We start from the raw sequence: 26,275 nt of genomic DNA on the forward strand, positions 1-26,275 counted from the left end.
CGAGAGGAGGCGGTTGCCGGGCCTGAGCTGAGCGGCTGGAGCGGCGGGTGGAGGCCGAGTCGGGGCGTCGTGAGGGTGAGTGATGGTGGGACCGCACGGAGCCGGCCCCGGGGGAGGGGGGCTGCATGTGGGGCTGTCGGCTCTGTCAGCTCCATCCTTGCGGTCAGAGGGGGCCTCGGGTCGGTCGTGTCGCGTTTACCGGTAAAACCTGCCGCTGTTTGTGCCCAAACAACGTGTCGTATAGGGCTGCCGGGCAGTTGTGTTACCTCAGAGCAAAGCCCTCCCCGTTCGAATGGTTTTATGAGGTAAATGCCTTTTTGGGACTTTCTTGGCCGTGTAACCGTGTTTTGTTTGCAGGCAGATCTCTCATCATTGCGTAGCACTGTGTCACAGTTGTCCATTGTATGTTTTTCTCTTGAAGCCGTTGTTGTTTCTCGCTCTTTGCTTCTACATCGTATTCCTTTCTATCTCCGATCTCATCTCACATCTCACTCCAGAGCTCTTTTCTTTCACAATCTGGTTCCAGTTCCATCTCAGGCCTTTCCTAGGGCTGTTTCCTCCAGCCGTGGATGAGCATTGCCCTTGGTGTTCCTACCTGTTGGCCGGCTTTCACGGCTCCAATAACACGCTTCATGCTTCTCAATACCATCTTGATTATCTCCTTTTGTTCTTATTTTTGTTCACCTCTTTCTTTGTGAATCATCTGGAGTGATGTATTTAAGTAGCACTTATCGCTTCAGCCTTTCCCTTAGAGCACCCTCCTTTTCTCTTTTCAATCTGCTGTTGGATTAGGTGGCCCAGAAATACAATTCAAATCACCACCTTCGCACTAGTCACAATTCCTACATTTCACACTCATTTTCTTCTTCTCTGAACTAAAAATCTGTCCCCGCATCATCTTGTGGAGGTTAACTCCATAATTCATAGGAACTCATTCATAGAGCTTAAAAAGAAGCGTAGCCAAATTGAGCTGTGTGGATTTTGACTATTTCTCTTTAATTATGGGAGACCATTCCACTGTATTTGTTCTGCCAGTCTGCTGGATTTGTCTTCAGCTTGATGTCTTTCTTGTCAAATATCACAGAGATTATTTTTGTCCTGTTCAGATCCATAAATCTTCCAAATCTGCTAAAATTACCTCTAGTTTTGTCCCATTTCTCTCTCGAAAACTCATTGTATTCTATGATGTCGTGTCTGTGATCATCGCTGACATCTACCTATGGTGCTGTTTGAGGCTGTTCTTCTGATGAGTTTTTCAACATGTAGCATTTGTTCTTTCACCCAGATTTTAGAGCCATGAAGACAGCAGTCCAAGGCAGCTCTCCTGTCACCCATTGAAGCTCCTTTTTCCTTTTTAGGCACACTGCTATTTGAAAACGGTTAAATGGTTCCTGTGTGGTTGACGCTACTTATGACGTTAGTCGCAGATGTCATCACTGTTGGTTTTTCTGTCACCTGGTTCTACTTTGTGTGCTTTCTTTGATTGTGTGCTTGAGAACGAGGCCTCCTGCGTGTGTACAAAAACATTAAATTTTCATTATGAGCTGACATTTTTCACTACAGCTTTCATTAGTAGCGTTGCTGAAATCGGCCTAGTGTTGTTCCTTATCAGTAAATGCACTTAACTTTTATGCTGGTAGGCCACAGAGGTTGGGGGGGTTGTAGCCACACAAAGTTAGGTCCTGCTGCTTCTGGTCCTGCAGTGCTAGCAAGGATGCTGCTTATCCTTTCAGAGTTATATGTATATATATAGAGAGAGAGAGAGATACAGATATATGGATATATTACAGATAAACCTAGGCTGACTTTACTTACTGAATCTGAATGCAGAAGGGAGAAAAATCACTTGCCTTCTGCTTTGTAGGCTTATGGTATCAGGTAGACATTTATAATTCCTGAAGGGAGTGTGACTGTAAGGTTAAAGCCTGCATGGTAGTCACTGAGTATCTGTTACTCATGGTGCTATAGAAATAGAAGCATCAACTTCATGTGACTGTTTTTATTGATTTGGGCTTTTTGTTTGCTCTTCTTACTCATTAAAAGAAGCTTGAGCTGCTGGCTGGATATCAGTGCTGTGCTGCTAAGGGTGTTTCTGAGCTTGTAAGTTTGACGTTTGTGTGAGGAGGATTTATAAAGTCACTGTGTGTGTCTGAGCTGTGTCTGCTGTCTGCAGTAGTTTGCTAGAAACTGACTGGGCAGGTATGGATTTCCATGATAGGTGGTGTTTGCAAGTGTGCTTTGAACTGCGTTTCTGAAGAAGGATTATAATATCACTGTGCTGGCATTTCTGGTAAATCTTACTTGTTAGCTAGTTTTTGTTGGGACTTTGATTAGAGGAGGTGAACAGCACCATCACTTCACACTGAAAGTCTGAAGAATCTCAAGTTTTCAGTTGCCCTCTCACAATTAATGCCAGGTTTGGTGACTTACCTACTGGATCCTTCTGATTAACCTCATTCAGCCTTACAGAGCAGCTGAGGAGACCTGGTTACAGCTGATGAGCTGCTGAAACCTGTCCCACTTGACAAAATCCTTCTGACTGATGTCTAAATCTGGATGCCTGTGAGTCTGCTGAGGTGTTGTGTTAGTTATTTTAATGTTGTATTTGGTATTCCCAGCTGGAGCAGTCTGTTCTTTGTTATACTTTTGGGACAGAAGACTGATCTTGGGCTTTGGCTTCAGAACTTTAGGGCTTTTTTAATTATCCTCTTTAGTCAGACTTCAGAGTTTTGCAGCCTTCCAAGTAGCCTCAGTAAATGTAGTGTGGCTGACTTTGAAATTTTACTGTGTCTTTGTAGCCTCTAAATCCCTTGAATTAGTGATGACTTCAAGTTGATGGTAGCAATTCTAAACCTGCACTGAAAGCTTTGGAAATCCAAGTCTGCTTCCTTACTTACTGTTTTTCGGTGTTTCTCCCTGTGCTGATTTCCAGCATTGGGTAAGAAATCCTTCTTTGCATCTAGAGAACTGCTTATTAGAATGGCGACAGTGTAGCCAATACAACAATGTTTTGTGATATATTCAGGCTTCTTGGATCTAATTTTCCCCTGTTGTGCTCCTGGTGCCTTTCTATCAGCAGTGATGTTTCCGGTGAAGTTGCTTGATTTCATGAAAGTCACTGGGTGGTATTTGGGGCAGTGTCCTCCAGCACTTTCTGTATTACAACCAAGGTCTGAATGCTCTGCTAAAAGCATTTGCTTTAGTGTAAACTACATACATTGCTGCCAACATGAAGCTATTCCCCTCATTTGAAATCATTTGAACGGCAGTTGAAGCATTTTTGTTTCTGAATTTGCAGAACTGAAGTGAGTTTTCAATTAGTAAATGCTATATTGATTCTGTGAGCTAACTTAGTAACTTTATGCTTCGCTCTTATTTATGGCTTCAGAATTGGAAATAAAATTGATAAGCACATTGGTTTATGATCAGCTCAAAAGTGCTATCAATAACAAACAAGAAAAAGATTGCAGATTGCATTATAGCAGAATATTTCTTAGAGAAGTGTTATTTGTAGTCCCTGTTGAGTGGGGAGTGCAGAATTGGTTGGTGCATGTTTGCATGGGTTTTTCACATAAAGCAGGAAAAGGAAAATATAGTAGGTCGGGGGGGCAGTCCAGTTTGGTCCTTTCTGCTCTTATGTCATCTGTTTGTAGTGGCTGAAGTGTGGTGCTGCATAGGCAAAGCAGGCTGAGATTGATCATACTCAAAGCATCTTTTTGATCCAAATGCATCTGAAACTACGCCCTCGTGTTGATTCTTGTCACTTCCATTACATGAAAGATGTGGAGAAGGCGGCCAGCATGAAAGAACTAAAAGTGGCTTTAGTATGTCCTTGCAGCTGCAGTTCTCTTAATAACAGCCTGTTTACATATCTTTCCAATGCCAAAGCTTAATTCACAGGCTGGTTTGTGATTCATTAAAATGAATGAGACCTTGCTGCTAGAAGACAAATTCACTGCTCCAGAAAAGGCAGCTGGTGTGGTCCGTGTGTTTGTAAGACTGGAGATGAGATGGGATAGAAGCGCTAGAAACAAGGTGCTGGTGAGCCTGTCTCAGGGTGCTTGGCTATAGGGGAGCCTGGGCAGGTGGCTGCCTTCCTTGGCACCTGGGTATTGTTGGCTTGCCAGGCAGACAGTGCAGCTGCGGGCAGGTAATTGTGTGGTACCCGTTGGGGAATGCACTTTGTTCTAAGCTTGGTTGTTCCCAACAGTAGCATTTTATATATATACACATATATATTTAGGTGAGGGGGGGAGAGGGGAAAATGTGTCTTGCTGGAGTGATTCAGTCTAATGAGCACAATTTGTTTCAATCCAGGATAAAATGTATCTTTACTTTTGTGTTACTTGCTCAATGGTACCTACTGCCCATCAACTCTGAGTGATGGCTGCTGAGGGAGCTCAATACTGGTTTGGTAAAGCAAGCTTCCTTTCCCTTAGTTCCATAATAATGCTCCTTCCACTCTGAAGTAGGCTGTAGGACTTCTTTAAACATCTAAGCATGCTTGATAAGTGAGTGCAAATGCTATAACCATCTGCATTAATGTTATGTCATCACACGGTGACTGTGCTGAGGTAAAGTTTTGGTAACCTGAATTTCCAGGTAATATGCAGTTAATGCTTGTTGGGACTTTTTGCATGAGAAAGTTGCCTGCTGTAATTCATAATGAAATGCTTTTTTTTTTTCCCTCTCCTGACTTCATATGGACACGTGATCTTCTTAGTTTTCTGATCAAAGCATATTGGATTATAGAAAATGTAACAGGGAAAGAAACAGCCTTGTCTTGCAGATTGTAAAATGCTACAGCCTTAAAATTGTAAGTCTTGAAGCAGCTGCCTGGTGCTTTGCAAGTCAATGAAGCCTAAGACAAAAGGTTAAGCAAGTACCTAATTTTGCTCATAGGAGAATGTAGGGGATTTACAGGGCATACTATCGATAATCTGTTTACATATTTTAGCTGTGAAAAAAAATATTTCAGCCTCGAAATAGTATAAATCTATTTTCTTTAGGACTAAATTTTGGGGAAAAAAACCTGTGCAACTAATATTTTAAAGAAACTTGTTTTTTTGTTACTCTTCTGCGATAAAAATTTGGAGTCTAAATATAGCTGAGAGCTTTCCTCTTTTCCTGACTAAAATATCTTTCTCTGGGAAGCTGCAGTGTTTTACAGGATAAGCCCCAGCTCCCTTGGGACTTGCTTCCAAAAAGGATTGAGTTGCATAGAGTGTAATGGAAATACACTAAATACGAGGGTGGGAGAATATATTATGTTTCTAAAATATTTAACCTAAGGCTTTAGAGAAATGTGGCAATTGTATCTATCTATTCCTGGATGTTTCCAGATGCTGTACTACCATCAGCTGTTTACATCTGGCTGCTTCCCCTCTTTTGTAAGCAGTTTACTGTACACAACTGCCTTGACAGAAGTGCCGCTCATGGGTATGGCTTAAACACCAGATATTTGGGATTGGCTTAAGCACCAGATATTTGGGATTGGCTGTCCCGATTGACAGTTATGGAGTTAATTTGTCTATCATGGGTATTAAACATTATTGGATCTCAGTCAAAGCACAGGTAGGGTTATAATGATCTCTACTCTGCCATGAAATTTTTTCTTTTCTGAAAAATTCAGTGAAACTGGACAGGATTGAACATTTCTAAGAATTGCTGTTGATCCCCTTTTGGTGTAAACGCTCAGATAAAAGTCTTAATGGTTATTATGTTCTCCTTTTGGGCAACCCCTCAAACTGTAAAATTGTTGCTCTCCTTTCAACATTGTGATCTTCTTTGGAATTAAGTTCATCCATTTAGAAGAAAGCTGTGATACATTTGCCTCGTGTTTTATAGCCAATGACTTTTCTGTTTGGACACAGTGGGATTAAGTGTGGCAAAATTGAAGCTGTCTACCAAACCTCACTGAACTGTATTACTTACAGCAAACGTTTTTTTTAGTGCAGGTATCAGCAAAATGTGTGGAAGATTATTGCTGTGTAACGTTGAAGTCATGCTTGAGAATATCCTACGTTCTATGGTTTCTATCTTTAAAACTGAAAACTAACAACACTAAAATGTGCATTGTCTTCTTTTATTTTTCTGTGTGGCATTTTTTAAAAGGTAAACACTGCTCTCTTAATGTAGGTTGTGAGTGCTGCATGTGTGCTTTTGAGAGCGGTAGTGTGAGGAAGCTTGCAGTGGAATGGCAGGACGGCCTCATCCTTATGACAGTAACTCCAGTGATCCAGAGAATTGGGATCGGAAATTGCATAATAGACCTCGTAAGCTTTGTAAACATTCAAGGTAGGTGCCGCATACAATCTCTTGCATCTCAAAACTGCATCGGAAGCCTGTTCTAAAGGCTGCTGCATCTGGTTGTGGCAAGTCCTGTCATGAATTTCATGGTTCTTTTGCAAAGAAATGCTGGTTAACTATTTGAAAAGATGCTTCCTAATGTAACTTATTTGCCAGCTTCCCCTGTCTGTGTTTGCATCTGCTTTGTGGTATGTGGGATCTTTGTCTCATTAAACTGAATGTCTTTTGTGTATATCAAGATACTGGTTGAGTGGCCAAATATCCGCGATGCTTACTGGGATTGACTTCCTGTTCATTGCTTTTTACTTTGGTGCTCTGTTAAGCAGCATACTTAAAATACTTGCAGCTCCGTCATGGTGATGATTAATATTTGCTTGCATGCAAGTGTCACATGTTGTAGCATTCTCTTTATAAAGCTGTTTGTCAGACCTCGCTTGCCTCCGCTTCCCCCACTGCAAGAATGTTTGTTAAGTGCTTTTTGAAGACATAATGAAGTTAATTAGTATTTTTCCAGCATCAAGCATTCCAGAAATGATCTAAGCCAAACTATTAGGTACCCAGCAAATGTATGTGAAGAAACACAGTGCAGGAAATATATATAAGCATTCAGAAAAAAAAGTGCATCTTTGAAGTACTTTTTCCTTTTAGAAGTGCTAAATATAACTGGAAACATCTGTTAGCTAGCTGAAATTGCTGATATTTTTAAGCTTTTCTGCTTTAAGGATTTTAGGGAAAGAGCTAAGAACATTCAATAACAGCAACTTCGTTCATGTTCTTATTATATAGATTCAGATAAATTGGACTGCGGTGTTGCCCGAAGCATTCTGCAAGCAATTAATATTGCTGGTTATTGTCCTGTCGTTAAATGTTGGATAGTTGAGACATCTGAGAGAGCAGGAAAGAAAAAAAAAATGCTTTGGTAATTAAAAGGCTCTTAGGGAGACCCATGTAACTATAGGCCTGTTTGAGATGTTACTTTACAGGGAATAATGGAATGGTTAATGCAGTGCTCCTGCTTCTGGTCAGTGTGGGCCTATGAAATGCAGTTTTGTACACCAGTAGGTGGTTGTTCTGCCCTTCTTATTTAGGGTCAAAATGTGTTGCAGTATTGACAAATGAACAGTATAGTTCTGAGAGGGTATTGTATGTGAACTGGGAACTGTTCACCATCAGTGTCGCAGTGTAATTGCAAATGGATGATTCATTGCTGAGTGTAGTTTGTGGTGCTCATCTGTGATCCCGCGCTGCCTCCCATGACTGGTGATATGCGATGCAACCCAAAACTGATATTGGTGCAGATGGCTAATGATGGAGGGAGTAGTAAATAATGAAAAGGACTTGTTAACAGCACATGGTCTGAGCGATCTGATAAACTAAAAGCAGTCAGCCATGCATTCTTAATATTACTGAATGCAAAGTTAAGCATTTAGGAACAAAAAACACAAGCTGCTTTTGTAGACTGCATAAACTGTCGTTGTCATAAGGAATGGGCAGGATTTAATTGTAAGGAGCTTTCTCCATGGGTAGTTAAATGGATGTAAATTTATAGTAACATCCCATGATCAAAAGGGTTAATGCAGAGAAGAGTTCACTTGAGGAAGTCGGTGGCCTGTGCTTTGAGAAAGACATCACTTCATTTAGTCTGAATTCAAGGTTCTCCCCTCAAAAGGTGGATGCGCCTCTGAAATAACTGCTGCTACATGGCTCTGGCAAAACATAGTAGGTGTTCTCAGCAAAATGCTGAACAGGCAGCATTTTGCTGAAGCTTTTAGTACATGGAGTAGGGGGATAGTATTTAAAGTAACATCGGTTTTTATCTGGATCATGTAGACTCTTTTTGGAAAGCTTTGTGAATAAGAAACCAAGTAATAGTCTGAGGTCATAACAAAATAAGAAATAAATTAAGGAGAGATATTCTGTTACCTTGTTCCTATGAGATCCTTGATTACTTCATCAAATCAAGTTATTGGAAAACAGTGTACTCTATTTAAAAGCCTAAACTAGATAATCTGATTTTATGTGGTGGAATGTAACACACATTACTGTAATTCCTCACTTTTCTCAAGAGAAGTCAGTCTGAAAAATGCAGCGTGAGAAAAATGCCTCTGAAGACAAATCTTAAGGGTGGAACTGGAAGAAAATGGCTTCATTAGAAGGTTTTACTACTGCAGTTTTTATTTGCTTTGTACTTTTGAAACATGCCTTGTTGACATAAGAAAAAATACTCCAGGTTTTAAAACTGTAATAATGAAATAAGAACTTTATAATGAATCTCGATGAGGGAGTAATATTGAGATAGTTGTTTAGTTTGCCACTTCTTGATGTTCTGTGATGTTTAATCCACCAGCCTTGACATTCTTAGAATAGCTTAAATATTTGTCCAGACTTGTTGAAAACAATCCAGGAGCGTGAGCCATCCTCCTGTGTGTAAGGCTTAATTTATGTGGCAGCAAGAAGAGTCGTGGAACACTGCTTCCTTCATGGTGCATCTCCTTGATGCAGAGGACTTGTGCAAAGCCCATGGAGGGGTGCTCATATTTAACACTCACACAACTTCATGTGTTTTTTTTTCTAGCTTGAGAATTGGATGGAATTCTTGAAACTTCTGGCAAGTTGTGATGTTTTCTCTCTTCTTTCTTACTTGTTCTGAGCTGGGCAATGTAGCAGAAAACAAACCAATGCAAATGATCCCTGGAAAAAATCCAAGGATCTTGATGGAACAAAATGAAGTGGTGTTAAAGCTGAGTGTAGCTAATGATACAATCTGTCTTGTTTGTCCAAGCTATTATGAAAATCTTCTGAGTTGGTGTTTATTCCAGTACCTAAGTAACATAGAAGAAAACTTCCGGGAATCAAATGTTGACAGAACAGTAACTAAGATACAAGTAAAGAATGCTGAACATTTTCATTGATAGTTACTGTGATTTGTGTTTTCTATTAATTTTTAATTTGGTTATTAGCTTCTCATGTTAGTTTTTAGCATCCAAAGGGTTTTAGTTGCTGTTGGAAGACTTTCATTTTAATTCTGTTGCACTGGGTACTTTGTCTAGAGTAGCGGTGGAAAATCTGTCTGAAACTTCCTTCCTTCTTGAGATTTTTCCTGAATCTCTTTGGTGCTTTTCTAGTCAATACCAACTGGTATTTCCATAGTTGTTCACTCTGTTTAAGTACTCTTAGGTTTGAAATCCTGTCTGCTTTACTGTGTGAATGACCAAAACGTGGCTGTGCCATGACTTTGTTTTCTTGACGCTTGAACCTCCAGAATCTTTAAAAATATTGAACTTCTTTTTCCAGAAGAATTCCAGAGCTGATTAGTTACTGTGCAAATGCTGAAGGCTGAAAATTCTTGTGGCTAATTTTATTTTTGCATGCTGGAGAAGGATGTATTCGTGAGTTCTGAATTAATGTGCAACTTGCCTCAGCAGTTTGTAAGTACATGAAGCATCCTCAGAAGTTTCTTTTTGTCATCCCTGAAATGGTATCAGAATGTATAAGCTTTTCTGCTGCAGGACAGATGATTTTTTTTTTTCCTGTTCTTGTAAGTATGATTTCTGCCACTGAATGTTTTGTAGGATGCTGCAGGCTTTGTACAGGTTCATTAAGAGTTTGAATGTGATTCCTTTGAACTTCTGAAGATAATTTTTAATAGATGGACGTACTTTCCAGTCCCAAGGAAGAGTACCGTGCTTCTGAGTTTCTTTAGCCTGGATATTTAAGAAGAAAAACACCCCTTTTTGAAAATGGAGGAGGAATTGCTAGCGTGTGAATAAAGGCAACCTGTTTTCTTGTATGTTGATGTATTCGAGTAGTTTGACAGAAGCCGTGAGGTGTGGCTGTATATTTATGTGAAGGCTAATTCCTTCCTGCTTGGAAAATCCCTTTGGCAAATGAGCACATTGGGTTTTTAATAGTTGTTTTCTTCATGAAGTGGAATGGAATTACTAAGAAATGTATTATTGGTGGTCAATAGGGCTGCTGAAGAATATTTAAACGTTTTGGAGCTGGAAATGTGTTTCCAGAGCTGCTGTGTTGAAAAAGGGAAGGAAAGTCCTATAGCACTCCCCAGTTTGAGTAGAGGATTCTGCCCTAGGGCTTTCTTCTTGGTGGCTGGGCCCCATTAAGCACGGCTGCCATACATTATTTTTGCAGGGTCTTGATGGTTGTGTGTGTCCTGACCTGCTGAGCAGCTCTGAAAGAATCAGAACTATCATATCCATGGTATGTTCTTTCTAGGTGAACTGAAATAAAAACATGCTAGTTCTGCTCTAATCGAAAGACCACAGATAGAGAACCAGTGCTGAAAGAACCAGTGCACATATATACTTTTTCTTGCTGCTTGTTGATTGTATTGCCGGAGCGGGGAAAAATGCCTGAGACTTTTCTTGTATGCTTTCTATATGGCTGCTTATAGCCATGTCTTCCATGATTTTTATATTTTGATGAGAAGAAATGACTTAGGAGACTGCAGTGGCTCTTCTGCTTCTGGAAGGTCATTGTGTGAACCCTGGGGAACTGCTAAGAACAGAAGATTTGCTGGCTCGGGGGACTGGAATGGTGCAAACAGAATTTTTTTCCTGTCTTGTGAGAGGAACAGTTTCATCTGTTGGGAGTGCTGCTGCCCTGCCTTTCTAATCACGGATCTTGTGTTTCTGCTTTCTGATATCCTTTTTCTAGCAGTGGTCTTTCCTAGTAGATATTTCCTACTGTGAACTTGCTTGAAAAGCAATGTTTAGAGTTTAAAACGTGGGGAGGGCACATCTTGTTCTCAGGAGTTGATTGCTGTTCCTGCTTGTGAGCCCGGTGAAAGGTGAATTCATTTCAAACATAAATCCAGGCAGACTTGACAAGGAGAAATCAAATGCCCTTGGAACCACGTGAATGTGAGCATTGTGGATGATGATGAACGCGTATGAGCTATGTGACAAGGAAAAGTTAGCAATAACCTTTTGAGATGTGTGTTTGTGTGCTGAAAGCCGACGAGCTGGCAGGACCAGAAATAGCTTCGCAGATGGTGCCTGGCACGGCAGCCAGCAGCTCTCCACTCGCGCGCTCCTCGCGCTGCCTGTCACTCGCATCACCCAATGGCCGCTCAGGGATGCAGGACGGCGAGTGTGAGTTGGGCTGGCTGGAGGCGGCGAGGTCAGACGTCAGGATCGCACTACGCATGGCTGAGTCAGTGGCTGCGAGGAATTGAGCTGAATTAATAGCTAGAGGGGGGTGCGTCTCTGAATGGACTGTGGAGCTACGCTCTCTTATCCTTGAGGGGAAGATGATGGAGGAAAAAGTAAGGCTCGCTCGTGCTGCGCTGAACTACTGAAGAGAGGATGGAAATACCAAATATGCTGAACTTAACAAGTAATGCCAAAGGATGCTGATCTGGCTTTCAGGGCTGTCTTCTTGGAAGGAACAGAATTCCTTTGTGCTCTGATTCCCAAATTATTTCCGTGCTTTTGTGTTTCCTCCCTGATAGACTCGAGAGAAAGGTGCGTATTTGTGAAAAGGAATAATCTGTGGGTAATGCTCAGGAACAGAATGAGTGGAGGGGAGAGTACTGTCCTTTGTGTACTGGTCAATTTATGTGTCTGCTGACAAAGAACAGGCTTAGGGGGAGGGAGGGGGGCCTAAGCGTTGTGTAAGTCCTAGTGATAGGAACAGAACGGATTTGATTTCATCTAAAGCCTTGCAGAAGTATTGCTGGTACTTACTGTATACGTAAAGCTCTTTATCTGTGTTCTACAAGTGTTGATTATGTGAATCATCCTAGGGAAGGACTGGCTCTAAGTTCTTACGTTAAGAGGAGTTAGGTCATATAGGTCTAGAAGATAAAGGGTGAAAAATAGGGGTGAGATCTTGACAAATAATCCACTGCTGAATCCTTTACATTTACATTTAGATTTATGGCTTTTTCATGGCTGTTTTCTTTGGCTTTTGTATTAGTTTGCCACCATAATTCTGTAGACAAAAGCCTGTTTTACAAATCATGTGTTTATTGGCAGTATTCAGTAGGATGCACGCACACTTTTTCTATTGGAATACATGCTAATTGTTTTGGCAGTGAAATTAATTCAGTTTAATGACTCCTTCTAGTCACTAGTAATATATTCATAGCAATATGTTGTTAGTATAAAGACAAATGGAAGCTCTTCTTCCACCAATGACTCTATTGCATCATTAAATTGAAGGGCATTCACACTTTTTAAAGAAAGCTCTTCCTTTACTGCAAAAATACTGAGCATACTGGTATGACATATGTGCCCTTTTGATGGTACTTTCCTCCTTTACTCCGCATTAAATAGGCGTCCTTAAAGCCTTGAGCTTATTTGGTTTTCTTTGTGAGATAGCTGCATTTAAAGAAAATGCCTCTTTCTTGTTATAAAGGCAGAACTGTCTTTATCTGTGACTCAATAGGAAAACAAACTCATTTACTTATCAGAGGTTCTTGAATGGGTGCAGTGCTAATGTCCCAGTGTTCCTTTGGAGCCGGGAAAAGCAATATATTGAATGTCTGTGAAGGCTGAGTACACCAATATTCATAGGGCTGCCTTCTTTGTAGGTGATTGACAAAGCAAGGCAGTATTAACCATCTCTTGGTAAGCTTCTGTGAACCAGCTGTGGGTAGCCTACATGATGGTTTTTTCCAGCTTAGTTTTGAATTAAGTTCTGTTATGAAGCATCTAGGAATAACATTTTGCTTAGATGCTGCTTTTGTTCCTCTGTCATATCCACAGCTTCCAAGATGCAAATGTTAATCATGTGAGAAATAGATTGAAAGTTGGGAATTGCAAATATTTCCTTTTAGAGAAATAGAGATCTGAAACTAGAACAACTTTTCTTGGAGGCTTGAAATATTGCACTGCCCAGAACACTGTTTTAGCTGACATTACAAGTTAATATAGCATGACAGCCAGGTGCTGCATAAGACCAATGGCTTCCTGGCAATTTTAATTATCGGTGTCTCGCTGCTTTTGGGTAGTACAGGTGCTGTATCTGGGCTGACTAATGTGTCTGTGAACCACAGTGCTTGCTAACAGTTCTTTCAAGTAGGGCTACTCTACTTTTGTGTTCCCTCTTCCATCCGGGTGGTAGCTGCAACAACACAATGGAGAGCTCCCTGCTTGAGCACTCTTTGGTTTGTCTGCTTTATTGGGACAGGTTAGTTACCTCCAATTTCCAGCAAAGTTTGGGACTTAATCTGTAAAAATGCCCTGGCAAGTCTCAGTTAGCAGCTTGAAAATCATTATTTTAAAGCTATGTAAAGACAGCAAGTGTTCTGGTCTAACTTAATAATTAATGAAATTAAATAACCCACCAGGCTTTGCGTTGCTGCTGTGATGCAGAATTTTTTGCATTTCCCAGTGGAAACTGCTACCTGTCCCCAGTGGCTTTGTTGCAAGAGGAAGAAAATGACATTACAGATCTTCTACTGGGGGTAAAAAGTATATTTAGTAGTCTTGATGTCTTCATACTTTGAAAGTTAGCAGCTTCTTCTACAGCATCATAGTAGTAAAATATGTCACAAGTTGTCCTTCCTTTTTGTCGGTAGCTCCTTTTTAGGGTGATAAAACACCTGATACAGTGACACAGCTCTGCAAGTCCCTTTCTTTATGTTCTTTGCTCTACAATAAGCAAAGCAAACAAGGGAGTTTAAATCTGTACAATATTGTGTTTCACTGGTAGTGTTTATCTGTGCGTAAATGCTGTAGAGAAAGTGAGCTGCAGACCTGTCAGGTACATCTTCAGCGTGTCAAAGAAATACACTGAATTTCTTCTCTGTGTTGTCGTTCAACAGCAATGAGTTTTAATACTGATGCTTAAATGGCTGCTAATAAGATGAGAGAAGATCCATGATTAAATGATGCTGCCTTATAGAACCATAGAGTGGTTTGAGTTGGAAGGGACCTTTAAGATCACCTGGTTCCAACCCCCTTCTATAGGCAGGGACACTTCTCTCTAGACCAGGTTGCTCACAGGTCTGTGCATCCTGGTCTTGAATTCTTCCAGGGAGGGGGCATCTACAGCCTTGTTGGGCAACCTCTTCCTGTGTCTCACCACCCTCACAGTAAAGAATGTTTTCCTAATATCTAGTCTAAATCTACCCTTTTCCAGTTTAAAGCCATTTCCCCTTGTCCTGTTGCTGCATGCCCTTAATAGAAGTTCCTCCCCAGCTTTCCTGTAGGCCCCCTCAAGTACTGGAAGGCAGCCCCAGAGGGAGCGTGAGTGTGTAGCTGAACCTACAGCCCTCCCTCACGGAGCTCTGGCTGACTCAGGGTTGCTTCCTGTAGCACCTGTTTTTCTCCTGATAGAGATTATTAACCAGGGCTCATCCCGCTGCTATGTGAACTCTGAATCACCGCTTTGAGAGTAATGCGGCTTAAGATGGTTTGCCGGATTAAGAAACACATTTTTAATTGCCTTTCCTGTTAAAGGGTAATTTGTGCCTGCACTGCCAGAATGCACGATAGGTTCACATATCCTCACAGAGGTTTGGTTTCATTTTTTCCTTGTATTTCCCTTAGTTAAGGAAACTAGAGCACTTTGGCTGTTCAGAAATGGCCAGTCATACATTCTGATACCATAAAATGCAGTACATGCACAACTCTGGTTTCTTGCAGCGTGGCTAAAAGCATTATCAGAGCTAGGATCAAAATGCTTTGTTAACAAAGGGTGATCACATGTGGCTTTATCAGGATTTGCTGGGGTACTTTGTCACCTGACTGCTACGTGTGTGTTTGTGTGGGGCAGCTGGTTGCTATCTGTGCATCACGCTTCAGGGGCAGAAAGGCTGTGACCATTTCTAGGGAAGTTCAGCTGTACGTTACTGATCAGTTCCCATGGATAAACTGGGTTCCTCAGTTTTGGTTACGTTGTAACTATGGACTACAAATTGACTGTTTCTAATAATTTGTGATCATTTCATACCTGCTTAAATGGGTGTATTTCATATACAGTAGTATATGGGGAAGAAAAGGTGCAAAGGTTTTCTTAAATTGTTGATGCCTTTGAAAGGAAGGTTTGCCCATCTCACCCTTGGGAACTTTTGCGTATTTCACTATTATGATACAGAATTATCTCTCTTCTATTAGAGGATCAAAACAGGTAGGGAGATGCATTAGCTGTGCTGAAATGCCATACATCTTTACCTGGTCAAAATAGCCCCGTGGAAAGTGCTGCTTTATTTTAATAGACATCTTTTAATCATCTTAGTTTTTAGCTTATAATTCTGAGCTTTTCCAGCCATGAGCAAGGCTTGCAGTTGTTTTGCCTTGCTCAGTAGACCTTTGGCTGACTTCACAACTTCAAGATGCTTGTCTTATTGCAGCATATTTTAAGCTTGGCAGGAAACAGTATTGCAGTACATTCTCTCTGCACCAATCTCCTTTGTTGGATACAAGCTCTTTCCTTCAAATGGCATGGGGGGAAGCCAAAGGGCATATTTCTTTGTTTTGCACTAATACCCTTTTGAGGCCAATTGTATCACTAATGTAAAATACTAAAGATTAATCATATCGTTTTTGTTCTGATTTACACTCCCCTTTTTGTTAGTCACAGATACCTGAAGCTGAAGCATGTCATCTTAGATGCTTACTTCTTGGTTTAGTCTTGCGGGGAAACTTGGGCAACTGGGAGGTTCACAGAATCACAAAGTGACCTGGGTTGGAAGGGACCTCAAGGATCATGGAGTTCCAACCCCCCTGCCTGGCAGGGCCACCAAACTTCCACATTTACTAGATCAGGTTGCCCAGGGCCTCATCCAACCTGGCCTTGAACACCTCCAGGGACGGGGCATCCACAACCTCCCTGGGCAGCTGTTCCAGCACCTCACCACTCTCCTAGTAAAGAACTTCCCCCAAACATCCAACCTAAATCTTCCCTCTTTCAACTTAAAACCATTTCCCCTTGTCCTGCTATTATAGGCTCTTTGAAAGAGTTTACTCCCCTCCTGGTTATAGGTTCCCTTCAGGAACTGAACCCTGTAGCCTTCTTTTCTCCCGGCTGAACAAGCCCAGCTCCCTCAGCCTGTTCTCATAGGGGAGGTGCTCCAGCCCCATGATCATCTTTGTGGTCCTCCTCTGTACCCTTTCCAATGTGCTCTCTATCTTACTAGTACTGAGGGCTCCATACCTGGACACAGTATTCCAGATGGGGCCTCACAAGAGCAGAGTAGAGCAGGACAATCACCTCCCTATCCCTGCTGACCACCCCTCTCCTGATGGAGCCCAGGATCCCATTTGCTTTCCGAGCTGCCAGAGCACACTGCTGGCTCATGTTGAGTTTCTCATCCATCAGGACCCCCAGGTCCTTCTCTGCTGAGCTGCTCTCAAGGACTACTCCTCTCGATCTGGACAAGTGCATGGGGTTCTTCCAGCCCAAGTGCAAAACCTTGCACTTTGCTGTGTTGATCCTCATTAGGTTCAGCCGGGCCCATCTTTTAGTTCTTTCAAGGTCCTTCATGGTCATGACTTTAAGTAACTTAAGAGGATGTTCTGCTTTCTTCTACAGTTGGTGCTTTTTAAAGTTGTTGTGCCCTACTTAACTGGGTCCTGATTCTTACCTCTTCTTGTTCTTGAATTCTACAGCATTCCTAGCAGTGATATTTCCGGTCTCTTGGTAAGCCGTGTGATTCACAGGCTGCAAGCAAGTGGGGCATTGAGGCTCCTGTGGGAAATGGTGACCCATCTTTGTCAGATCCTGTAGCTGTCCGTACATCTGTCTCAGTTACTCTGTGCCTGGGGCTTCATGAAAGTTCCTTATTTCTTATAAACAAGGAGTGTTGTCATGCCTGTTTTTAAATGACAAGTAGCAAAGGAACTAATTTAAGAATTCTGGTGGGGTGCAAGAACACAGATGTCTGTTCTCTGCTGATATAAAATCACTGTGAAGAGTACAAGTGAAAGTTAGAAGTATTTTCAGTGAAATTCAGCAAAGACTTTTTTATTTGTACATTGCTGTTTAATTTTTAGGCAATTTCTGAAGGCACTGGACCTTGAAACGGAGGGACTTTGTTAGTAGCTTTAATAACCAATTGTGAAATAGGGTCAGTATCTTTAATTTAGGAAATGCAACTTAACCACAGTGTTAAAATAAATCTTAAACTGTTAATTAAAATTTGCTAGTTTGGAACAAATGTCCTTCTTGTTACTGACAGTGCTAAGAGTCTTAGCTTTGATAGTACACCTCATGAACGTGCTGTCTCAGTTATGGTCTCTTACTCTATTGTTTCTTTAGCGAGTAACTGACAATTGGAAAAAGGAAGCACAGAAGTACACTCATGGCTGGTATGTTGTGATGCACTAGCTGGTATAAGGCTGACCTTGTTTGTAGTGGGCAAGTTGCGAAAACAAACAAACAAACCCTAAAGAAACAATGAAGCAGCTAAATCTATACCGAAAGCCTGTATTCTGATTAATGTTTTCCAAACCTGGTTTTATTAAAAAAAAAAAACAAGCCCTACCTTCCGTCTTCTTTGTTCAATTACAATGTTCAATTACAACGCTTGATCTAACAGTAAGAATCAAAATAAAATACTCAGCTGTGCTTGACTTGTTCTGGAAGGGATTTCTGTGAGTGTGATTTGCCAGGCAGCCTCCAACTGATCAAGCAGCGTCTCTTTGTAGATGATGCAGCAATAACCAGATAATTCTTGCTGTCAATTTAGTGTTTCAAATCATTGATTACATTTGTGAGTGCAGACATGAGTACAGCAAAGAAAAAAATGGATGTGGATAATAATAATCTTCTGTTCATGCTCCACGTATGTTTTGATGTCTTTGAAACTTGAATGTATAACGTTTCTGACATTTTGAGATGTTGAATGTTTCTCTTCTGTTTTCAGCACCTCATCTCGTATTGCTAAAGGAGTAGACTGTACAAAAATGAGCCTCCATGGTGCAAGTGGTGGACATGAAAGATCAAGGGACAGACGCAGATCAAGTGACAGATCTCGTGATTCATCCCATGAAAGAGCAGAGTCTCAGCTCACTCCATGCATCAGGAATCTTACTTCACCAACAAGACAGTACCATTCTGGTGTGTTCAAATCTTTAGCATTTCAGGATTAAAATTTTTAAGCTTAATTACCATTTTGTTAAAGGAATACAATAGAAATCATGATTTTTGTTGGTGCCACAGTATACAGATTTCTGATGTGTGCCCTTTTTCCCCTAGATCATAATGTTTATATATTCTTACATGGTGATTCTTATTAAATATGAATTGCAATAATGATTTATTTTTCCTGAGAAGTGATGAAATATTTCCCTTTGGTAGGATTTGGGTATTTTGCATTACAGTAGAAAGGAAAAAAAAAAAAAATTTAATGTAAGTTATAAAATTCGTAGGGTTTTTTTGTTGGTGGTGTTACCACAACACTAAATAAAAACTGTAATGTGTAGCTCTTGCATTATGTTGAGCTGCTTTTTCCAATTCTGGAGTGCTGTATTTTTTTTCTAATGAAGACTTTGGGAAGACATTGTAGCTTTGGTATGAACCTCTTTTAAGTTCAGTAGGGCCAGGTTAAGAGATCATGTGTGTGGGTTGGGGCAATCTTTGATGTCAGTACTGTAAGGATGGTGAATTGATGGAGTGGGATTTAAAAGGATTCCTTCCAACCCAAGCCATTCTGTGATGACTAGACAGAAACTTTAGATTCTTATATTGGAAGTAGTTACTTTTGAATGTTTCTTTAACTAGAATAGCTTTTGTTGAACTAGTCTATCAGTTTGCCATACTATGTTTATGAAAACACATAGTCTGCGTAGAACTCATGTAAGATTAAAAGCTTGTGTTGTTTTTCTTTTCCCTTCACCTCTTGCTCTCTTAAGATCGAGAAAAGGATCACAGTTCATCTCGACCGAGCAGCCCTCGTCCTCAGAAGACTTCCCCTAGTGGTTCCAGTGTTAGCATGGGGAACAGCAGCAGAAACAGTAGCCAGTCAAGTTCAGATGGAAGCTGCAAGGCTGGTGGAGAAATGGTGTTTGTGTATGAAAATGGGAAAGAGGGAGCTCGGAATGTAAGAACTTCTGAACGGGTAACACTTATAGTGGACAACACCAGATTTGTTGTAGATCCTTCTATCTTCACTGCACAACCAAACACAATGTTGGGCAGGTTCGTATCTTTTATATCTGTTTCCTTAGTCCCTTACCTATAGAGTAATTTAGTAGGTATAATTTTTTTTTTTTTAAGATAAAAAAAGAACTGTTTAAAAAGCTTTTGATCTCATTGCTATATTTGATCTGCTAATGCTTGGTGTTATCACTCAATATTTTCAATTTGTTAAGGTCTTTAAGTAAAAGAGTTCACTACTTGGCAGAGATGCCAGTGATGTCCATCACATAAAGACAGGAGTTCACAACTAAATTAACACTTCATATGAGTATGTGAAATTTCCTTTCTTCATGCTGGGCATCTCTTCTGTATTCAGTCTGCCTTATGCTATCTTCTGGTTTTTAATCTAATTGCTTTATAAAGCACTTCTGAGAATAGAGATCTTTTTCCAAACAGCATGAAGGAAGGTAGGTGTTTTTGGTGATAGTGTTCTTTTCTTGATGGACCTTTCCGGACAGCATTGAAGCTCAGATATATCTTCTAAAATGCTTTAGAACAGGGTAATGTCAAATGGTCATTACCAGTGTAACGTGTAGTACAAATAAAAGTGCAAATAATCTGAAGTAAATTTAAGAATTGATGTAAGGTGTTTGTATATTTACTGTAAAGGTATGCACAATTAAACAGAAATGTCACCAACTGGTGATGTATCAGAATGAGGTTATGTGGTGAATCTGTCTCTGTTTTCATGTCAGCCTCAAAAGAAATGGCATTGGCTAATGCAGTAGATTTTTTTTCTGTGTGTTGCTGAGGTTTTTCTCCCTCAGGGATTGGTTCATGGCACAAGCCTATTTTATCTTCTGCTAGTTCAAAAGTAGGTTAATAAAAATATTGAAACACTGTTCTAAAATGCAAGCTATTTATAAAACCATTTTCCCCAGTGTCAGCTCACGGGTCACTGGGCAGAACCTGCTTAACTAGAAAGCTCTAGGAGGTAAGAGAATGGCTTCTTGGCCTCAAGCCTTTAAGCTGTTAGACTTCCATTTTCTTAAATATGTTTTGGCTTGGAAAGTGGTCAGAAAATGCACATCAAATCATTTGAGTACAGTTTTTGACATTTTTACTTTTAAGGTTCACACAAAAAATCCCTACACCTTAGTAAGGAGTTCTAACTAAATTTCTGATTTTTGAGCAGGATGTTTGGATCAGGCAGAGAACATAACTTCACACGTCCCAATGAAAAAGGAGAGTATGAAGTTGCAGAAGGAATTGGGTCCACTGTGTTTCGTGCAATTCTGGTGAGTTTTTATGGAGGAAAAATACGAAAAGCATTGTTAGGACATGTGCTGTAAGTATTAAGAAATGTTAAGTTCTTGATTTAACCTTAATTAAATATTTTGACTTAGTGGGTAGAATAAATAGTGGATTAGGTTTTGGTATTGTTCTCTGGGGGTTGAAACTTGATACGAAACCCCACCAGGTTTTCTAGTCATGTGTGCAACAGCCAGGGAGAACACATGAAACCAACAAAAAAAAATACTGCCTGTCACTAATCTGTTCACCTCCTATGCATCTAGTTGACCTAGTCTAGATATATTCAGCCCTTCTTGTGCTGAAATGAGGGAAAACACAACCAGTAACTTGAAGTTAACTAACTGCAGGTAATGGGAGACAAGCAGTCTTCAGTCTGAGAAGTAAGTATCTTCTTGGACAAGTACTAGAACTGTTAAACTGCTTTGTGAGCAAAAGTGGAATATCAAAAGCTAAGTTAAGAATACATAAAAGGCAGTGTATATACAACAAAATGATCAGTATTAATAGTTGTTGCTTAGGAAATGGTCCTCACCAGAGCTTTTTGCATGTAAAGCAGCTATCTCAGAAACTTGATGAATTCAAGGATTATAATATTAGTATGTTTTTTGATGCATATTGCTCTCTTGTATGTTTTAGAAGGGTTAACTGTAGAAAAATAATGTCATTGTGGAGGCTGAAGTGTATCTGTCAGCAAATGTTTAAGTGCATTGTATTTTTTTTTGTTTACTGTATTCAGGATTACTACAAGACTGGAGTGATACGCTGTCCTGATGGGATATCTATTCCCGAGTTGAGAGAAGCATGTGACTATCTCTGTATCTCTTTTGAATATAGCACTATTAAATGCAGGGATCTCAGTAAGTATGGGCTTTACTAAAATAAGTTGTATAGGCTAACTTAAATAAATATCTGAAGGGCTAATTGCAGGTTTTTCTTTATTGGAGTAGGGAATGTATCTGATGCAGTATGAACAAAATCCTTCTTTTTTTTTTTTTTTTCTTCCTTAAAGTAGGACTGCAAAGGTGATGAATATGCAACTTGTGAGATATGATGGTTTAGATAGTGAAATATGTGATACTCAAGTACTTTAGTGCCCTTATTCAAAGTGTGTGATAGTTAGGCTGTACTGATGTATCTGCAGTCGGTATACGCTAGCATTATGTGGTATCTTGTAGAAGAGAGGGAATATAAGTTATTCAACTCCCCACCCATGAAAGCTAATCTGTATTGCTGTCAAAAGCAGTAGTTTTGCTGGTGGTGCATCATGGTTCTGAGTGTGTAGAGTATGTCCAGCTGGTCTTCTCTGAACACAGCCAAAGCTTTGGCCAACACCTCAAATGACCTGGCCATGTCTCTGGTTGCTGTGATCTTGTGGTGGCTGTGCAGTTATAAGATACATGCAGGGCACCTGTGCCTTTGCCAGCACTGTCATGGCTTCACAGTGTGTTGCCTGCTGAGTCACATTGGGTGCACTCTGTCCTTTGCCGAAGGATTTCACAGCTGATGCTTTGAGGATTTTGAGAGGCTTTGGTTTTAAGCTGCTGTTTATGAGAAGTGGGTTGCATGCGGTTCTCCTTCAACAGCAGGCTTAAATAGTGCTTCTTTTAGGAAACCCAAGAAGAGTCTAGCATACAACTTCCTCATGTTGAAGGGCAGTAAAAACATCAAGGATGTTTCCACTTGAAAGTCATGCCACCATCTATCCAATGGAACGTAAATATCTGCAGGACGGTGCTGTCAGTTAGAACTCCTGCTGTGGCTTATGGTAGAAATCTGAATAAGTTTTGATTGTATTCAAACTAATGAACTAACAGTGTCTTTACAGCTGTAAAGACAGCAGTAAATAACGCAAAGTAAACAGAATTCTGTTTCTTGCTTCTGCCCTCATTTCTTTACTGAACTTTAAATGTGTCAATGCTTTTTAACATGTTCCAGGTGCTCTCATGCATGAATTGTCAAATGATGGTGCTCGCAAACAATTTGAGTTTTACCTCGAAGAAATGATTCTCCCCTTAATGGTCGCCAGTGCCCAAAGTGGTGAGCGGGAGTGCCACATCGTTGTGCTGACAGATGATGATGTTGTTGACTGGGATGAAGAGTACCCTCCTCAGATGGGAGAGGAGTATTCCCAGAGTAAGTTGGTTCCACATTGCCACTCGGTAGTAGTAAAAGTGCTCATCTAGTTCATGTATATACAAGCACTCTTAGTGAAGCCTTTTAACATCCAAATGCTTCACAAAAATTTAGCTTTGTCAGTTCTATTTACTATTTTGCTTCATTCAAGCATGTTGCATTCAAGTCTAATGAAAAAGATGAGCTAATTTTTACTGTTAGACATTTGAGGATGCTGACATTGAAGGATGCCTTTCCTCCCTAGCAAATATGTGTAGGAATTACATCTTAGCAGGAAAAAAACAAGAAATTTTCTTTGTTGAGGATGCATAGTGTGGTCTGTGAGTTCTCTCACTATGTTCCTAAATCCTCCAAAAAAAAAAAAAAAAAAATCCCAACAAAACTGTATTAAAAACTAAACTGATAAGGAAAATAACCAGTTGCAACCGACCAGTTTCACTGTGCTTTATGCCACTTTTCTCTGATTTCCGTTTTGTGTATTTTGAGGAGCTTTTAGGTCTTTTCCTTCTGAAGTAATGAACAGCCGTATAAAGTAGAACAGTGGGGAAAAAAGTCATGACACCTTGTTTGTAGGACTAAAAGCTGAATCATTGAATATAATTTTTCCTCATTAAAATGTACTTTCAGTTATTTACAGCACGAAGTTGTACAGGTTCTTCAAATACATTGAAAATAGAGATGTTGCCAAGTCTGTTTTGAAGGAAAGAGGGCTCAAGAAGATCCGATTGGGCATTGAAGGTAAGGCCTTGCAATCATCTGTACAGTTGAAGATATAAGGGTTGATTGACCTTGCAGGGTAGATGACATCACTGACAGTACGTGACAACATGGGTGGAGAGGAGTGGTAGCCAATGAACAACTGGTCCAGCTGGAAAACCTGATTACAGGCTTTTGGCTGCTCCACAAAAGTTACATAGCTGTTGGAGGGTTTACACAGTAGCTTACATGGTTTATAGCGTCTTAGGACTGGATCTCATGCTTTTCCCTTCCAGTTTCACAGGGAATCTTCTCTGTTCTTGGTGTACTTCATTTGTACTTCATTCTTCTCTATTCTTGCTGTACTTCATTTGTACTTCATTTTAAAGCTTTTGTATGTTCTGTTCTTGGTCTGGAGTCTTTTTCTGGGCTCAAAATGAAAAATTTAAGTTGCGTCCAGATGTTTTCTTTTAGGAAATGCAAACCTATTAAATGCACCACTAAAGTGCAAAGAAGTATTAATCTGAAATTAGCATTTTGTACTTTGAGGAGGTCAGTGGGTAAAATCTCAGCTCTGGCATTGCAGAAGACAAGTACAGTTAGTTGGCTTGGATTTTAATCGTGGATGTAACAACTGGGTTGCTCTGTATTGCGTTTTCTTTCTGATTGGTAACCCAAATATTTAAAAATACAGCCTTTTGTCACTTGCTGATTTCTAACATTCACACACCAAGTTGTCATGGTTATGTTTGTGATCTGCCAACTAAAAGCAAATGCCCCAAACACTTGTGAGCTTTAAAAGTTCAAGTGAGCAAAGCGTGAGCCTCCCACCTGACATGCCATTAAACTAAACAAGAACTCTTTCTGTCTGTAATGCTGGCCAATAGCAGATTATTTTTGCTGGCATTTGTTTTAGACACTAAGGGCAATGATTTGACTAAATCTTAATGCTAGCACTCCATGGCAACATGCAGCTTTCTAGTAATGAAAATTGCTGCTTAGAGCAGAGGGAGAGGATTGGTCTAAAACTATTTTTCTTAGCTGGGGGAGTTGGGAGGAATGTGAGGTGAATTGGAGCGCTAGGATTCTGCTTAGGAACTCAAACCCAAGACGAGAGAGAGATGCAGCTCTCTAGTTTTGAGGTCTCACTTCATGCTTCCCAGGTCAGTGTTCACAGAAGGAACAACTGGCATTGCTTGTAAAGCTGGGAGAGTTGTCTTGGGGAAATACCTGCATCATCAGGAGCATCGCAGCCTTTTTGATTACAGTTTGTGTGGTAGTGCAGCCTCCGTCTCTGTGTTGCTCTTGCTTAGATAACATTAAGAACTGCACAGCTATATGTTTCCATTCAGGCTGCTGATGGTAAACAAGCACTCGTCTTCATTATGCTTCCACATCTTTCTCATACTTTTAGTTCAGGGTTTTCTTTTACCAGAAAGCAATGTTAACTTCTGCTCTGCTCCAATGTTTCTTAGGCTACCCTACATATAAAGAGAAAGTGAAGAAGCGACCAGGTGGAAGGCCAGAGGTGATTTACAACTATGTCCAGAGGCCGTTTATCCGGATGTCGTGGGAGAAGGAGGAAGGAAAGAGCCGACATGTTGACTTTCAGTGTGTGAAAAGCAAATCTATTACCAATCTAGCAGCAGCGGCAGCAGATATACCCCAGGACCAGCTTGTGGTAATGCATCCTACCCCCCAAGTAGACGAGCTGGATATTCTGCCTAGTCATCCTCCACCCAGTAACAGTGAGATGGATACTGAGGGACAGAACCTGCCCCTTTGATCTAGACTGTTACGAAACAAAAGCATGCTCCATTACAGTGACTCTGTACTCAACTCATACTACACTGCAATTCCAGTTTTCTCCATTGTGTAACAGTGTTTAGGATATTGCAGTATAAACCTTGGGGAAAGACCAAGGGGAGCCTCTGATTGTTTTTTTGAAAGGGTACAGATAAAACATCCTGGGGTTGCAGTTACATACGTGTATTTGTTTACCGGTAGGTTTGTGATGTTGGTTGTTTGTATGCCGGACTGTCCTTGCTCTTAAGCCCATCCAAACCGACAGGATGCCGGGGGCTGTGTGCGTTCAGTGTTGTTACACAGGGGTTAGAATGCAGGATTTGGAGTTGATAGTAGCACTTTACAAATGGTTGATAAGTGGAATTTCAAGCCATTTTTTATAAACGTATTGCACAATACTAACAAAGTGCTTCTATCAAAAGTATTAACCGTAATCAGTTTTGCTCTGAATAGATTGACCCTTCTGAAGTTATTGCCCACGGTTGAGCACAGAACTACTTATCACTGGGTTTTTGGATTGAGGACATGATTCAATTACCCGTGTAACACCCTGTTGAAGTTCTTCAGTGAATTTTTTCACTCGTTTGCAGCGTGAGCCATGTTCAAAAGTTGTGAACAACAGATAGGGGCTTTATCTTAAATTTTGCCTTACCTTACTATGTTCACACGTATTTATTTACTAAATTTTTTCATAAGTGTCATGGAATAGGAAAATGCGAATGGTTCATTCTTCATTTATTGATTGTAAACAAGTTTTTCATGCAAATAAAATTTCCATTATTTTAATGGGTTTGAATGACCTGTGAGTGAGATGAAGTACACATAGGAGGAGGTTTGTAAGTTGCTTTTTGCTCCTTTTCAGGGTGGTTGGAGATGACTTCAAATGTAAAAGTGAAAACTGGGTATTTCCTAAAACCAGAAATCTGTTGTACTGTCTGCCTTAACCCACCTTGTTGTTTTAAGGGTTTTC

General features: G+C 40.4%; 1 protein-coding gene across 4 annotated transcripts; it reads left to right on the top strand.

Moving 5' to 3' along the window:
* Window positions 1–18: 18 nt before the first annotated feature.
* On the top strand, window positions 19–26,091 carry BTBD10 (BTB domain containing 10). Of its 4 annotated transcripts, XM_015863941.3 has the most exons (9): window positions 19–75; window positions 6,139–6,297; window positions 18,143–18,336; window positions 19,131–19,416; window positions 20,552–20,654; window positions 21,407–21,527; window positions 22,606–22,803; window positions 23,431–23,541; window positions 24,975–26,091. In XM_015863941.3, the coding sequence occupies exons 2-9, from the start codon at window positions 6,197–6,199 to the stop codon at window positions 25,283–25,285; spliced, it is 1,425 nt and encodes a 474-aa protein (XP_015719427.2). In that variant the 5' UTR covers window positions 19–75; window positions 6,139–6,196; the 3' UTR covers window positions 25,286–26,091. The 4 variants fall into 4 exon arrangements, with proteins under 4 accessions (XP_015719427.2, XP_015719428.2, XP_015719426.2 ...); XM_015863942.3 differs by lacking the exon at window positions 6,139–6,297; XM_015863940.3 differs by lacking the exons at window positions 19–75; window positions 6,139–6,297 and adding an exon at window positions 11,452–11,792.
* The last annotated feature ends 184 nt before the right edge of the window (window positions 26,092–26,275 follow it).

The sequence above is a fragment of the Coturnix japonica genome, chromosome 5 (assembly GCF_054131305.1).
Source record: "Coturnix japonica strain WE chromosome 5, WE-NBRP24, whole genome shotgun sequence".
Lineage (NCBI taxonomy): Eukaryota > Metazoa > Chordata > Aves > Galliformes > Phasianidae > Coturnix > Coturnix japonica.

Bases quoted from the DNA above. Each gene is read 5' to 3' on its own strand.
- BTBD10 (XM_015863940.3), top strand. From the start codon at position 11,668: ATGCCAAAGGATGCTGATCTGGCTTTCAGGGCTGTCTTCTTGGAAGGA. The intron at 19,417-20,551 runs GTTCGTATCTTT...ATTTTTGAGCAG, and splicing joins CCAAACACAATGTTGGGCAG to GATGTTTGGATCAGGCAGAG. The intron at 20,655-21,406 runs GTGAGTTTTTAT...TACTGTATTCAG, and splicing joins CTGTGTTTCGTGCAATTCTG to GATTACTACAAGACTGGAGT.